The following is a 17,059-nucleotide window of genomic DNA, read 5'->3' as shown; positions in this document are numbered from 1 at the left end:
AATTAGTTTTCAATATATTGCTGCCTTCTGCCTCATCTGTCTTAAGGTAGCTGTAATTACATTATGAGCTATATAAACAGATTTCTGGGACACTGGAGCAAGCCTGGATCCTCAAACTTATGACATGTCTTTTAACGTCAGACTGAATTCCTTGAAAATGGCATCCAGGATGACGTTTTTAGAAGCAAACACAAAGGGTTATTTCACCTAGATTTGCAACTAATGGAGCATAACTCACCAATAATTCCTTTTTGCTTTTTCACCTTTTGTCTGACAAAAATCAGCCCCCGTTATTGATTTTTAGGGTTTGGGGATTTCTTGTTTCTGGTTTTTTGTCAATTTGCATTTGACCCAGTAGGCACAACTTAGTCCATTGACGTTTGTGAATTTATTTATGATTCTACCCAGTACTGCATTATGAAACTTATGTTTGTTCCATTCTATGTTTTTCTAGCAGAGTTTTTAGAAGGGTGTTATTATTGAAATTGAGAGTGCTTTTGCTTTGTGTCTCATTTATTATTTTTTTCAAAAGTGAGGTAATTTACGTATATTTTCTCTGCTTAGCAGAATTATTTCAATAAGAAGCATGCTTGCATAAGCAGAATATCGTGGGTTTCTGGAAATGAGAATATCAATTATTTTTGCTACTGTTAAATACCTTATTCCCTTTTAATCCATTATCACCACATAAATTGGAATATTATGTGTTTGCATAGTTCAAATGCTCATTGAAGTCTTTACAAGTATATTTATATATATATAAATATATATATATATATATTTACCCCTATAGAAGGTCTTCAGGGCCAGTTTTAAAGGTATTTATATGCTAGAAAAGGTGGACATACTCTGAAATCCAATCAGGGTTGATGCGTGTCCTGCCAGTTGGTACAGAGAAAGAAGGTCTTCAAAAAGTATGTTTAGATGAAAGTCTATGTAGGCTATACTTAGAAGGACTACTCAGAGTACCTATGTATTTTACTAGAATAAGCTTTTTTTTTTAACTGATTGATAGAGTAGGAAAAAGACAAGAACTGTGAGAAAAGATGCACTGAGGGATTAAATATGGAGGTTCAATATTTGTCTATTATTGCCCACCTTTGGGAGATCATTGATATGCACTGGTCTACACAGTCATTTAAATAAAATAACTAAATTAGGATATTATATTCCTGTCAGAATCATTAGATTCTCCAAGAGATTAATGCTGAAAACCAGACTTGATTTTCCTGAAGACTTAATAAAAATAAGTTATGAACAAATATATTTTAGTCCTCTCCCGACTCTCTGTCAGAATTACTTTTTAAAGTTCTTAATGAAAAATAATTGGAGAAAACAGAGCACCTTTCCCATGAATCAAGAAGAGACAGTTACAGATGCTGTCTGTACTCAGTCATTGCATTGCCCACTACTTTGAGTATCACAGTAGTTTGTGAACATGTGAATGAAAAAACTAATCAGTAATGTGTGAATTAAGTGGCTCATCTGGGGTTCCAGTTCACTCTCAAAAATTTTCTGATCTTTGTGCGGTGGAGATTGTGTTCCAAAGGAAAGACTTGGGACCCTCTCTCTCTAGAATATCTTTTCTAAGGCAGCAGTTAAAATGCACTCCAGAGAATGGGAGGTATGGTTTCAGGTCCTGTTAGACAGAGAAGGGAGCTGAAGTCTTTCATTTAGCAATCCGTACACAGGTAGCTCTTTCAAAACTCCTTAACCTGTGTGATGTGCATCTTTCCGTATTCATATGCGTGAAACTGTAGCTATGTCTCAACTGAAGCTTTATGTATGTTTTATCAGGAGAAACCAGCATCCCTGTACTCTTTAATATGATTCACTGGATGTACAGCTGAAATTTATCCTGTTTTTTTCTGTTATTTTTTTACCCTAATAGGCCACTGTAAAATCACTATTAAAGCTGTTTTGACTTTTACAGGACTGCGATCTTTTAGCTCTTGCTTTTTTGGATTTTTTTGCATCACAGCTGCAAGATTAGGTTCCTCGCCCATCCTCAGTCTGTACCTCATGCTGTTTGTTTCTTAATGGTTTTTTTAAAATTTATTTATTCGATTATGTTTCTGTCATTTAATACATGACATTTTCACTTATGTTCTATTCACATTCTTCAAACTCATTAAATTTCCAGTGTTTCCAATTTATCTGTTCAGCCAAGACCATTCCTCTTTCTTGATAGTTAGCTTTTTAATATCTTACAGGTTTTCCTTGTTTCTTGTCAACATTTTAGATAATTTTAGATATTCCAGCTAATTTATCCTGAATGCAAAGGAGATACTAGTGACTGGGAATTTCATTGGGGGTGAATACTTATTCTCTCGCTTTATCTGAGAGCAAAGATCAATGATCTTCATGTCCTTGTCAGTAAACCACGCCTGAGATTATTCCCTTTGTTCTATTTAGAAACAAGCAATTTGTGTTTAGTAGATGAGGATTATTTTATATACTTTAAGATTTGGATGTTTTAATGGATGTATGGTATCAAATGATTGAAAGAATCCATAATAACTGGACAATCAGCACTAAGGTTTCATTTGCATAAATTTCAAAGATTATATACTTCTTTGAGCATTCCATATTTCTTCTGTATACCTCACACTTTTTTTATCCAGTTTTTCTTCTCCATGACAGTTGACTCTCGGTTTCCTCTGTGATTTCAAATGAATCTTGTCTTAATGCAGTCAGCCTAACAAAAGGTTGTCTGAAGTAGGATTCAAAATGTGTTGTTAGTATATACCAGTGATCACTTGTCACAGACTCAATTCACAGTCTGGGACTGAAGTCAGAAAGAACAGTGAGTAATCAGCAATACACATTTGATAAAGAACTGGACATGTACATAGGTATGAATAACTTTCAGAGTATACTAAGCTTTTTTTTTTCCCAGACATTACATTAACTGTAGGAGCAAGGTAAAATGTAATATAGCAGACAAATTGTCCCCCATTTTCTACTGTGATTTCTTTAGTAACATCTGGCAGAAGTTGCTGTTTGACACAGAGTACTTCTGTGAAAAATCTGCCTGAAGTCTGTGCTGCATTTTGAAGAGCACTTCGTGAAAATGCATGTGCTTTCTGCTGCTGTGGAGGAGGAAGGGAGGAGTAAGAATATTAATTCAGCCTTAAGAGATTTCATATATCCCAGAAGAGTGTAAAGTGATTCTAATTTAATTGCTGCTGCTCAGATAGGTAGCACAAGACATCCAGTATTGGAGGCTTATGTCTGACCTCTTGATTGACCAGAATGATTAGGTTGGAAGGCGTTTAGATTTTCAAATGGAGAAGAGGTGTACAGAATGTGGATCACATAGGAAGAGAGAGAAAATACAATGCTGCATAACTGGATTTGTCTGTCACCAGCACTGAGTAGCTAAATTTTTAAGGAAAATTAATTTGACAAATGTTGGGGTTTTTTTAAAATTTCCATTTTCTCTTTTTGCTGTTCAACATCTTGATGGTATTATTTTGTATCTAGTTATTTCATGAAAATTACTAAACCCCAGAAGAATCCCGTAGCCATTTGCTGAGGTTATTTAATGAACCAGCAATGGCCGAATAGTGTGCAGGTTGAAACAACAACACTCATTGTAAACATGATGCAAATTCTGGTGACTTCAGGCTTAGATTTTACTAACTGAAAAGGACAAGCATCAAGCAACAAAATAGTGATTAGTAGTCACAATTCTTTTTAGAATTGTAAACTACCAGATGAACAGAGAAGTAACATCAGCTGCTACAGCCAATTACTACTAAACGTCTTCTGGATCGTTGAGGATGGTTTGGGACCATGGTAATGTGTTTCAGGAAAATGTGGATCACTTTGGAACGTTTTGGAAGTCTTACATATGTTGTAGAAAACAAGGCCTAAAATGCAATGACAGAAGTGTATATAACCTTTTCTTCTAGTCTGTAGATTTGTCTTCCTCCATGAAAAAAATATCTGAATGTGTTGTTGGAGTGGTTAGATTGGTTAAAAGAAGGGTTTTTTTTCACTTAAGACCAATCAGTCATCCTCTTTAACTTTCCATGTTCTGCTGTTCCTCTGTTTTGCACATTTTTGACCACTCTCGTGTTGTTCGTATAGTTTTTCGATCTCCATCTGGATATCATTCTGTATTTACTGGCTGTATTTTGTTTTATCAGTAGTAATGAGACATTTTTACAATGTCTCATTTTTACTCATTTTAAAATGTCTGCATTTTCTTTCAGTCTGGGATGATAATGTTTCACTGATTTTGCCTATTATGGTAGATAGGTTTCTCTTGATGTTTCTTGATAATTTGTAATTTGATAACACCTGACCTGTCTTAATGTCTGGATTCAGACCTACAAAAGAATGTCAACCATGTGAAGAGCATTAGTATTTCTGGGATCTGGGCAGGATTTTCCTCTCTTGCTATGAAGGAGTATGGTTTTAGGGTTAATTAACATAGTCGTACTCTATTTCAGAAAGGTTAAGAAAATTAATGCTATTATGTGTTCCTCAGCAATGACATTGTAACACAGCATAATCCCATCATAAACAAAAACTCTTGCTAACTGAGTTGTGCAGTTTTAGTAATCTTTCATTTCTTTTTCCACAGGAGTGTGGTTGTACCAGTAAAGAAACCCCCTCCAGGTAGTCTGGCTGTTACCACAGTTGGAGCTGCCACAGCTGGGAGTGGACTGCCACCAGGAAGTACACCTAATATATTTGCTGCAACAGGAGCTACACCAAAAAGTATGATTAATACAACAGGTATTGTCCTTAAATATTTTTGTGACACTCATTTTTTCATTGTTTTTTTTTTGTTTTGTTACTTTTTGTGGTGTTTTGTTTTTTAATCATCTTTTTGTTACTGTATTTGTACTTCTAAAATAAAAATCTGGAAAGGTTAAATCTTGGCCTTTATTAGAGCCAGTGTTTTCTCTTGGTGTTTGTCTATAATCTTTGATAGTGCACACTGGACTTGCACAGCCTTAAATAAATGAATGAATAGCCTTAATACCATTTTATAAATGTAGTTCAGAATTTAAATGAGCTAACTTCTCCAGTGCTTAGCAGTAGAGGATGTTTATATGATATATACCAATTAATCCATCCTTATACATCAAAGAAAGTAAATAAAGCTAGCTACCTAATAAATACATTCTAGATTGTGGAGGCTTAATGTTTTGGGAAATTACTGTTTTTCAATAAAAATTATGCTATGATTTTTGGAAAGTTTTTCAGTAAGAACCTACCTAATTTAACTGTAGTCATGTCTTATCAATAGTTGTTTATTGTGACCTATAGAAGGAGTATAAGACCTTCTTTTTTAATTATTTATAATAGCAATAATGGGATTGTCTATCATGAAGGAGACTGTTGACTATGGAGACTCTGGTTTCCATTCTGAAATGAATCCTTACTGACAGCATCTGATGTTTACTTAAACTCCTTTAAAATGTCTGGCTATGGTCTGCTTTCTCTCTAAACTAAGCAAAAGCACTTGAGAGAAGAGCTCTCTTCAAGGATATCACAACTTCAGTCAAGGGTTGAGAAAGTGAAAGTCCCTGGGGTTGCAGAAAATGGAGGGGAAAGCTTTTGGCATCCTTCTGCTTCATGGAATAATATGAAGACACGCTCTTTTTTTTTTTTTTTTTACTTTACTTTTGCAGATTACCTTTAATGCCTGGTAATAGAACTTTGTTTTTTCTAAGGATTAAAAAAAAAATTAAAATCTAATTATCCTGAGGCAGATGGGAGGAATGAATGCTCTGAATAACATTATCACTTTTATGAACAGTTCCATTTGTGTAGCCACTTCTGTTAATCTTGAACGATTTCCTTTTAGGTACTCTTATGTCATGCAAAAAATATGCTACATTGGAAACCTTGTTTTCCAAATGATACTGAATAGTGTAAGCTTTTCAATCTCCTCACTGATTAATGATCTGAACTGTTGGCTGGAATGTAGTAGCTCTTTGTAAGTAATTGCATTTAAAAATCAGTCATTTCCCTGATACTGTTCTTAGTAGAGGACAACATTGCAGATACCGTGGTACATTCCCTGTGGATTAAAGGTTGCTTTTTCTTGGTAGATCTTGTTACTTCTTTTTGTTTTTTACTGCATCTAGTTTTGTCTGCTAGTCTATGGATTAGCTTGATTAAAGGAAAAGTATTGATACAGTGGAATTTCAGCAAGTATCAGATTTAATTAAAACTATATGTGTACTGAACTTTAGTTATTTGGTAAAACCTTTTATGCCTGAATTCATCTGAATGAGCATTATTGATGAATTCTCTTAAGAAATAGTTTGAAAAGTCCTTCCCTTCCAACCTTTTCTCAAGATTTGAATTTTATACCAACATTTTAGAAAAGCTAAACACATTAATTACAGTTAAAAAAAAAGTAGTATCACATTGAAAACAGATAAAGATCTATTAGATTAAAATATTCATTTTGCCACATTTAATTATGCTATGCCTACAGTAGTTAAAAGTAATCATGTATGTCAGTTTTTGAGATACATAAGTGAAATATCTAGATACTTTCTGGTTTATATACTTGTAGTCTGTGAAATTATCTATATTATTAATGATATTAAAGTAGTGTATAGAATTTCATTGAACAGCACTTTTTTGTTTTTTTAATGTGGTAAAAAAGAGACAGAATAAGTTTTTTTAGAAACACTAGATGTCCCCCCAAACCTTCTGTCTATGGTTGTTTTTACAGTATGTCACAGATACTCTAGAAATAGTTTTATCTTTGCGGTATATTCTGGACTTGTGCGAAAGGTGGTTTTTTTTTAGTTATTCATGGATTGCAGTCGATGTTTACATTCCATCTGCCATCACTGTCATAGTCAATGTCACTGTCATGTTGTAATGAGATGTACGTTACTGAAGTCCTTTTAGTGCTTTGAATGTATATCTTGGGAGACAGGTTTTCTTCCTTCATCTCTTTATGTAAGAAACTGCTTTTATAGGTTTTAGATTGGATTTCTGTAATTCATGTCCTGATTCTCACTGCTATGTTAAACCAGTCTGTTTAACTTTCTTTTCTGTGAGCCCAGCTGGTTAAACAACTTAGAAACTGCATTTTTAGACAACAACCTTAATGAAGAAAATTTGGCTTTGGAAAAAAACAGAAGCACCAATAAATATATATGTCACCTATGTATATATGAATATAAATATTTAGATAATATAAATATATAAATAATATAAATACATACACACATATACACATATATATGAAGCCTTAATCTTTTTTAAGCCACCCAGCTAAACCTAAGTTGCTATGATTCTTAGGTTGGGAATACCTTATATTATTGTATTATATACCCTATATTTTTGTGTTTCCTTCTCAGAACATCTAGAACTTATATTTAATCCAAGTCAGAACCTACAGTGTAAGCCACAATCCACCTCACTCTTGCATTAGTGAAACAGCAAAGTCAGTTCCTAGTCTAAATCCTGAACCTCACCAGCTACTATAGTGTCAGCAAGCCCAGCAAATTCTTCTGCATTTTGATACTGTTTTGAATGCAAATTTTCTTAAATGACCCAGTCAAAATTCTGGTTTTTACCTTAATTCTTTTAGCAGTAAAAGTTACTTAAGGGCAATTAAAAAAAAGTTCATCCCCACTGCCAGAGAATTTTTCACCATTGCTAGCATTTGACCTCTACTTCACTGTCAGCTGCCTGCTTAAGCAGTTAAGAAACCATAAATGCTTTGTAGACCTTTGCAGGCAACTGAAAATAGTATATAGCCTTGTAACACAAAGGACAGTGATATATCAACTGCTAAAACTGACCAGCAACAGGGAGTTACCAGTTATCATTTTAAAAATTGGCAGAATAATGCTGTTGATCTCTTAACTGGCATTCTCCACCCCTTGTTGCTAACTTGGATAAATCTTGCCTGTTGCCCTCACCTCTGGTAGCATTTTGCTCCCTTAGGCTTTCAGTTCCGAGTACAAGACCATTCATTGCTACCTCTCTTGCAGTGACATGTTGCACAAGGACTGTGCAGCAGAACAGGGACAGCATTTATCATGGTGCTCTCATTACTGTCTGTGGCCACTCTGAGCCTCTGCTGGTTTGCTTCAGAGAGGCTGACTCACAGTGCCATTTCAGCAAACATGATAGATTGGCATTTAGAATCTAAGTTTAGCCCTTAGCTCTGACCCAGATCACATAAAGTATAAATGTGTGCTCTGTCTGCATCTTTTCTCTGGGCAGCTGTTCACAACCCATTGAAATGATACCCCCACTGCCCTCCCTGCTTTTGAGATCTTAAAATTCTCCTTGACTTGAAGAAGGAAACAGAAAAAGTAAAATTAGAGTCTTTATACTTCTCAGACAGTAATTTCCCCCATTACTTTCTGAAGGAATATGCATTTTTTATCTTCTCTATGATTGTTTAATTTGCATTTTATTTTCTGCCTGTAGTTGCAACTGGGCAGCCAAGAAGTGTGTGCATATATATATTTTTAAAAATAGTCTATTCTATTCTCCACTCAAGCTCATCTTAAATATACCTTTATTTTAGAAAGATCTTGCTTTACAGGATGATGTAAAAATATTTTCATCTTTGGAATATAATTTGGGAATAATGAAAATGAGGTAAGGATTTATTTTGCCTGATTTTCAATAGCTTTTTAAGCTTATTATTTTTATACTAGCAAAATAAGGTATTAACTTATATGATAATTTTTTGGAATGGTTTTAATTGGTTTAGAATAAATAATATTTTTGCCTTACTTAAAAGTAGATGCATATGACAAGGACTGTATTAAAAGTCTCTAAAAGTTATGTTTCTTCAGACTGAATTGAGACCTGTATTCTTTGGGGGACAGGTGCAGTAGACTCAGGATCTTCTTCTTCCTCTTCGTCATCCAGCTTTGTGAATGGTGCTACCAGCAAAAATCTCCCAGCTGTTCAAACTGTTGCTCCAATGCCAGAGGATTCAGCTGAAAACATGAGGTACACAAGTTCTATCTTTTAATATTAATTATATTTTATTCTCCCACAGTGACTTCATACACACAAAATAGTATTAAAAGAAAAAATATAAATATATTTTAGCTCATTTAATATGCATTGTTGTAGTTATTAAAGTAATACGATATGTATTTATATACTTTTTCAGTATCAAAATAACACTTCACTGAAACTTCTAAGAACTATGCCAGACACTAAAACTTCACTAAAAGTAATTTTTTAGTTGACTGGCTTTTTACATTGCTCAATAAGTAAGAATTGCAATGCAAGCACAACTTGGCAATGGAGCACTAGCAAGTGGAAAGAGACACGGCCTCTTCTGAGCAAACAAAAGCCCTATTTAAACCAGAGAGAATGAAACCAGACATGTATTTGTGCAGATAACTAAATGGTGCACCACATCTGAGTTGGTGTTGCAAGACACATGCCATGGGATAGCTAATACCCCTCTTACACTGACTCGCAGCTAGGAAGATGCCCTCTGAAATTCCTATTAAATATCTTTGTATAATAGGTTATTATTTTGTAAAGGTATTCAGTTGTGCCACACCACACTTCAAAGATGAATTTTTAACCTTTTCAAGGTACACACCTGCCTGCCCTAAAAAGGTGGCACAGAGAGTTGCCAGGCATCCCTTAGTTGGCCAGCCACTTTGAGATATGGTTTTAAGAAGACTGGAGTGGAGACAGCAACCAAGCAAGCTGATGAGCTTGCAAGTTCATGAGCAAGAGAATTTCATTACCTAATGAACTAGAATACTGTTCTTTTTAAAACTGAAGGACCAGAACTCCAGTCAATTCTCAACATGTAAATGCTCTAGAGATTTATACAAAGGAAAAAGGATTTTTTTTTCTTTTTCTCTATTTAAATATTAATTTCTATCCTTTGATAGGCATTTTTAAATAGTGCTAAACTTTGCTCTCGCATTTTCACCGAATGGTATTCCCATTTACCTATTGATAGATCCATAATATACAAGATCCATCAGCTATCGATTTGATAACAAGAGGTCTATTAATAGCTCATCCAAGGTGTTAATTAATAGCACATCCACACCTCCCATATTACTTGATTCTTAAATAAAAATTGATCTTATTTTTAAAACTTTTTAACTTAATTTTTTTTCAATTGTGCATAAAGTTTTCAAAGTTAAATGAACTCTAAAATTAGGCCTTTTAAACCAATTTACAACAAAAGCATATTTTAAAACGTGGTTTAGAGAAGTCTGGATTCATCTAATATACTTTTTATCTCTAGCAGAAAAAGCTTGGAGTAGATTCATGTTGCAAATTAAAAACTCTAAGCTAGTTGCCTGCTTTTCAAATATAGTCAACAGTGGTTTTAGCATAGTGAAATTAACTTAAACTAATTGTCTAAAACAAAGGCTGATGATATGAACCCCTCCTTTAGAATTTTAGAAAATCAATATCTGAATTTGAAATAGGAAAGCAGAATAGGAATTTAGTAAAATAATTTTAAACTAATGAAGGAAAACTTCCAATGTGTTTATAATGTCAGCTTTGTTTTTAAATGTAGGGATCTTCATGTGATCTGAATTTAAAAGTTCACATTTTTTTAGTGTTTATAGATAGTAGATACAGTATAAAATTTGCATATCACTGTTCATTCTCTTAGATTCTGTCAACAAATGTAACTTCTTCCTGTAATTGTGCTTTTAAATGGCAATAATATTTTGGTGCCATAATTCAAGCACAGAGAAAACCCCTGCAGCCACCAGCGGTCTGAAAAAGAACAGCAAAAATTTGTGGTTTGCCAGAGGATGTATGTAATTTTATTTCTAAGTAATAGCTCACTTCTTTGAGGTAACACAGCAGGTTTTTAACCTTTAGCAGGAGTTTCAGAGGCACAAATGTTATGCCCTGTCAGGTTCTAAAAGGGAAGAAGGACTCTTAAGGGGTACGATCCTTAGCACACTGCTGATTTATATCCTAGTGTTTTTCTAGGTTTATATCCTCAGAGAAAAGAATATTATTTCTGGTATTAAAAAAGCAAACAGAAGTCACAACACTTCTTCTCATCGTACAAGTAGAAATTAAGGAGCACTCCATGCTTCGAACAGTGTATAGTCTCAGCAGGCAGAGAAGTATAAATGCAAAGGCAAAGTGGTTTACCTGGATCATGTCCCCTCTAGGTTGAAGAAAAGAATATTGGTTTTCTTGATACCTGTGCTAGAGCGCTTCATCATGCACTCCCTTGTGTAGTATTGCAATGCCAAATGTTGTTATTTGAAAGCTTGAACAAAAAAGCAGATTACTTGTGATTGCCTTTGGTGAATAAAAACTTCTCTTTTCAAGCTTTCAAATGTATATAAAATGATGAGATACATATAAGCTGAGATGGGTCATAAACTTGCACTTGAATATTTGACATTCTTCTTCTCATGTTTGAAAATGAGAATTAAAATTTTACTTGTTTCGGAGTATTCCATAAATGCTGTAGAATTTATGAAGCTGCCACACTGCTACCTCCTGACATGACATTTGCATTTACTTACATCCATTTAAACACTTTAAAGTTTAATCAAATTATGATCATGCTCTTTACTAAAGAAGCTTACAGCAACTTTTAAAAACAGATACGATTTGACATAATTTAACTTCTATTGTTAAGCATTCTTCCAACATGGTCTCTGTTTCTCCACAGTATCACTGCAAAGCTTGAAAGAGCTTTAGAAAAGGTGGCCCCTCTCCTGCGGGAAATTTTTGTTGACTTTGCCCCTTTCCTATCCCGAACATTGTTGGGTAGTCATGGACAAGAGCTGTTGATTGAAGGTACTGTTTCTGTTATAAAATTATGTTATTTTAGCTGTTAGTCATTTGATATGAACAATGTTTCATCTTCACAAGACTTTACATAACTAATTTTGACAAATAAATGAATCAGTTGTTAATGTGTTGTGATTTCACCTCCTCACATTTAACTTCATTTAAATAATTTTAAAGTGATGGCTTTTGTACCCCTTTTTTTCCCTAAGTGTGATGCTGTCTAAAGATACATCTTGTCATCTTGGAATGCAAAAGCCTCACTAAAATTTACTTTTTCGTCCTCAGAATAATTACATTAGTATAAGTCTTTCAGGCTGAATTTGAGAAAGTAGTGAAAAATATAATTAAAAAGTGTAATCAATTCCCATGGAAGAAAAAAAAATTGAAGATTGTGCTCCAGCATTATTGATACCTGAATCTAGATTTGGTAGGGACACAATTTGCTTACGTGGGTCAATTGGATCCACAGGAGCAGATAAAGAGTGCTTGTTCCTCCCAGAGTGGAATAAGAAATCATTATTTTTTTAAAGAAAAGTATCCTTGAACACTTACAAGGGTTTTTATGGGGTTTTATGCGTTGTCTTTATTCCTTCATAGTAACAAAATTTGGGGAAAATAATGAATCTTCATAAGTAAGGTAGAAAGTAATGCAGAAATTATGCAAAAAGTGCTAATGAGGCAAGCTCATGCAGAAAGTAATGGATCAGTACTAAAGGAGTTAAAATAGATGGGGAAATTTGCATGAACGTGCACTGATCCCACATCATAGATCCAGAGCAAAATATTCAGTCAAGTAAACATTTTCCTTCCAGAATTGTTCTTACACTCAGTATTGCTGTTTAATGAGAGGTTTACAGTTGGACTCAATGATCTTAAAGGTCTTTTCCAGCCTAAACAATTCTATGATTCTATGAAAAAGTCTCATTAAGGCAAGACTTATCACATGTGAAAGTCTACACAGAAAAAACACAGCTTTGTGTTCAAATTCCAAAACTCCTTCTATTATACATGTGGTTTATCTAAATTTTAGTGTACAGTCTTTCTGTGGTCTCAGCTATTCCCCACAACATTGGCCCTCTTTTGTTCTTAATGCTGGAAATACTGTAACTGAAATCTTCTAAATGGCCTTTTCTTTTTTTGTCTAACTATTGTTTAATAATATTATGGTTTAATAATACCAAGGAATGGTATGGTAGCTTAGTAATTCTCAGAAGCTTCATGTTTTTTATACTGTTTATTTTATAGCTATGAGTAAGTTGCAGTTCTCAGTTAATGACAGGTAATGGTCTGAGATGCTAATTGACAACACTGAGATGGCTGTAAGATTTTTGATGGATTCCATTCTCAAGTCTCTCATTTCAGTGAAGTTAATTGCAAAATTTGTAGCAGTGTTATCCTTTTTCGTTTGATAATTAATTAACTGTACTATAGTTTTTATACAATAAAATTGTCTTGGTTTCACCTAAGCTCTTTTATAGAAGAAAAAAATTATTCATCAATGCTGTTTTGACTTCATCTTTTGATCAGATTCATGGTGTGACAAAGGCTCCGACAGTTCCCAGCATATGACAAAGACTGAAAAGCTAGAGGCCACAGGAACCTGACATCTATATGGCAGTATGAGTTTTTCTCATTGCCTCTCCAGACAGAGACATGATTTTTTTGACTGTAGCATTCTTCTGATACCCGCTTGGACTGCTGTTACAAATTTTGTCCCATCTTTGACTCAGCCATCCAATTCAGTCTTAGGAATCATTGTTTATGAACAAAACACTGAGTTCCACAATAAGTACTGTCCCTCCCTCTTCACATTTACTTAATGTTATGTTTAACCTTCTCTTCAATCACTGTGTTGTTCTTGATTTCAAAGAACTAGTCCTTTCTTCCCAAGATATCGGAATAGCAATCTGTAAAGAAAAATTCCAAACATCTTAGATTTTAATTTCTGTTTACTCCTTCTTCAATAGTTGGGCTTTTTTTCTTTTTAGCAGAGAACTCTGTTGCTTCTATAGTCATTGTGTACTACTTCTTATCTTTTCTTTCTTCATTACCTGTATGAAACCCTTAATCTCAACTGAACTCAATTCTTGCCTGGTTAAGTTCCCTTTAAAAGGGAATTTTAAATTCTCTCGTAATCCATTACCTGATTTACTTTTATAAATTTCCTGTCATGGTTTACTGAAAGCCAATGGTGGTCCTTGAAGTGCTTGAAAGGGCTCTCCATGTAATGACTCTGCAAAACAGAGGGTTTTAGTGGCATGATTCAAGATATGTGAGTACACAGAATTCCTGTGGGGCTTTGATAATTTAAACTAGATTTTTACTGGCAAGGAGTAATTAGGTTGACAGTTTTATATGACATAGCCTAATTTGTTGCCTTATGTAAAGGTTTTAGTTATAGCAATTAAAAAGGAGCAAATAAACTTTATTTAATCATCTGAAGGTGCTGTCTGTTTTTCAAACTGATCACCACAGAAGTATCTGTTTCATTCTATAAAGCATGTCCTTTTCTTCTGGTTATTCAATCTTGGAACATAAAAAACCCTTTGCTCCTCTTGCTGTCTTTCAAAACCTCCATGTGGTTTGAAGCCTTTACCCTATCAGATTTTGCTAAAACCTGAATGCCTTCAGGAATCCTTGATGGCGTATGCTTTTTTTCTGAAGCTCTCTAGTGTTCTTGTGCATGCGTGTATGTAAGAATTACTAAATCATTTCAGACTAGGTAAGAATATCCACAGTTTTGTAGCTGAGGTTTTGCATACTGAAGAGAGAGCACAAAGGAAGAGGGAACAGAAAACATTCCTATTAATACTTCTAAAACAAGTTAATTATGCAAACTTTCCAGAATATCTGATGCCTTGGAATAGGTGTTATTAATATATTTTTGTAAATGTGTATACAACTTAGTTGTGAGTTCATCTTTTTGTAGTAGATGAGCTATCTTGAACTTTTGATGAAAAATCTTGCAGTAATACCATGCCACTTAATTTTCCTTTAGCTTGTATCATCAGTCTGTTTCATGGAAGACTGGCTAATTGGTTCGTTGAGGAAATCAAATTTAACATCCAAGCAGTGGCTTCTTAACTCTTGAAATTAACTGGCTGCAATCATCTGGTCAGTCTAGATCAAAAACTTGGACTACTGATACTCAATTGTTAATTTTTCACATTTGTTCATGTAAATTCCACAATATGACTGATAGCAGAGGAGCTCTATCAAGTAGTAATCTGACACTGCAGAACATATTTATTTGTCTGTTTATTTACTGAAATAGTACTCATTTTTGCCCATTTTTCCACCACCAGTTCTTCCTTCAAAGGTATCTTACTATATTCTAAATATTTCAGCTTCCCAGAATGTGTCCTCCATGATAGTTTAAAAAGGATTGATTTACAATCGAATGCAAAGTTTCAAACAGAGTATACCAAAACCAGCACAACACTACTGTGGTTCATCAGCTGAGGTTCTTTCAATGCCTCAGAGAACAGAAGTTGCAAAGGTTAAAATTCTCTGTATAGAATCTAATTGGAAACAAACACACAATATGTGTAGGTCACATATTTAAGCTTAGCAATGCTCATTGTGGAGTTCCATTTAACACTTGCACAGATATGTTTTCACTAACTCTAGTTTCCATATGGTCTGCAAATTCCCTCCATGTAAAGTGCATTACAACATTCTAGCTTTTAGGTGAAAATGTTAGAGGAAGTGTAATCTGATCTGTATCCGAAAGAAAAGTTATATCCTCTCTTTGTCAAGCACAGATGGGTAAAAGCATTTTCACTACGGCTATTCTTGGAGTGTCCTGAACTGTTACGCTAGGTCTAAGATTGAAATATAGTCACATACAATGTTTTCCCTTCTCTTTAGCGAGATACCAAATGAACATTACCAATGCTTTTCATTTTCCTATATCATTACCTGGGTAAAAGGTCAGCCAGGTCACCCTCCTCCAAAAGATCTTTTAGAAATTATTTGACATACATTTGATATGTTTCTGATACAAGCACAATTCAAATCAGATGAAGCAACACATTTTTGTGCTGATAGGAGCAGAATCTGTTTCTCCTCATTAACTTACCACATGGCCCTATGAAAATACTCAGTGGAAGTGGTAATGGACTACTTTTGTATGATATTTGACAGCAGGCTTCTTGAAACCATTGAAAAATTGCCCAAAACATTCCTTTGGAAACCACAGATAGAACTTGGGTGCTAAATGACACTACTTTAAAAACTTACAAAGACCACAAGCATGGCATCACTGTGGCATCTACCAATGCTGGCACAAACAATACCTAGTGCTGTATTAGGAAGAACAGGGTTACCATTTTGCTGAGATACTGTAGAAGTCTCAAAATCCCTTAGACTTTCTGGGGAAAAAAAAGTACTTTTTGGAGCTTAACACGGCCCTTGGATTTCTCTTAGAAACTTTTCAGAACCTTTGTATTATTTTTGTGCTCAGGAGCACAGATGCTATAAAGCAGAGAGATTGTATGCTCTTGCAGAACTTTATTTTCCTGATCATATTGTTCTGTGTGTCCAGGCATGTTTTCTTTCAACTAATCAGACTTTTGGTAATTGCTTACCAGTCTGTAGCACAGCATGTAGGCAACATTCTGAACAAAATAAATAAATGAATAAATAGTAGCAAGTAAGAGAGAAACGGAATAAAGAAATAGTGTTATGATTTTAAAATTTACATTAACTGGAATTAACAACACATAAGTAAAACCTGAACCTATTCATAGTGCTGAATTTTTTATAAGCCACTTTTTGTTCCTATTTTTTATTAGCAGTCTTGATTATGGTGCAGAATTGTTCCTGGCAAAGCTAACTGCTTAGACAAGAGGTATATAAAATGAGAAGCAGAGGCATTCCACTGGAGAGATATACTGAATCATTTTGTGGAATAAATGGAACTCAAAAAAAAGCCAAATTTCAACACAGCCAAATGCTGAGTCTAATCTCTAGGAACAAAGAATATAAACTATACCTAGAGAGTAGGAGATGAGACTCAAATAATGTAGGGATTGTTATAATAATTAGCATACTCTAGGCTCGTTTAACTGAGTGCTGAGGCAACAAAGACTTGTCCAATACTTGGATGCCTAGGAAGAATAAATGAAGATATTATTTCATTTCTGTGGACAACTTTACTAAAACTTCTACCATCCAGTTCTATAGTCAGCACTAAAAGAATGATACATGCACACTGCAGAGGGAACAAAAGAGCAGGGCACGAGAGTGATTGATGAATGGGAGATAAACTCCATCAAGTACAATGTAA

At 34.4% G+C, this 17,059-nt stretch overlaps 1 protein-coding gene across 1 annotated transcript in view; it reads left to right on the top strand.

Annotated features, from left to right (window-relative positions):
* LOC104528917 (neurobeachin-like) overlaps nucleotides 1-17,059 on the top strand; it is a gene marked incomplete at both ends in the record, with an annotated part of 163,664 nt that overhangs the window by 41,041 nt on the left and 105,564 nt on the right. Inside the window, 3 exon segments of the mRNA XM_029086247.1 lie at nucleotides 4,595-4,749; nucleotides 8,838-8,964; nucleotides 11,648-11,775. Coding sequence (XP_028942080.1) covers nucleotides 4,595-4,749; nucleotides 8,838-8,964; nucleotides 11,648-11,775 — 410 coding nt within the window.

This window comes from Antrostomus carolinensis, unplaced genomic scaffold (genome assembly GCF_000700745.2).
Source record: "Antrostomus carolinensis isolate BGI_N321 unplaced genomic scaffold, ASM70074v2 scaffold12068, whole genome shotgun sequence".
Lineage (NCBI taxonomy): Eukaryota > Metazoa > Chordata > Aves > Caprimulgiformes > Caprimulgidae > Antrostomus > Antrostomus carolinensis.
This window is presented reverse-complemented; position numbering and strand designations above follow the sequence as displayed.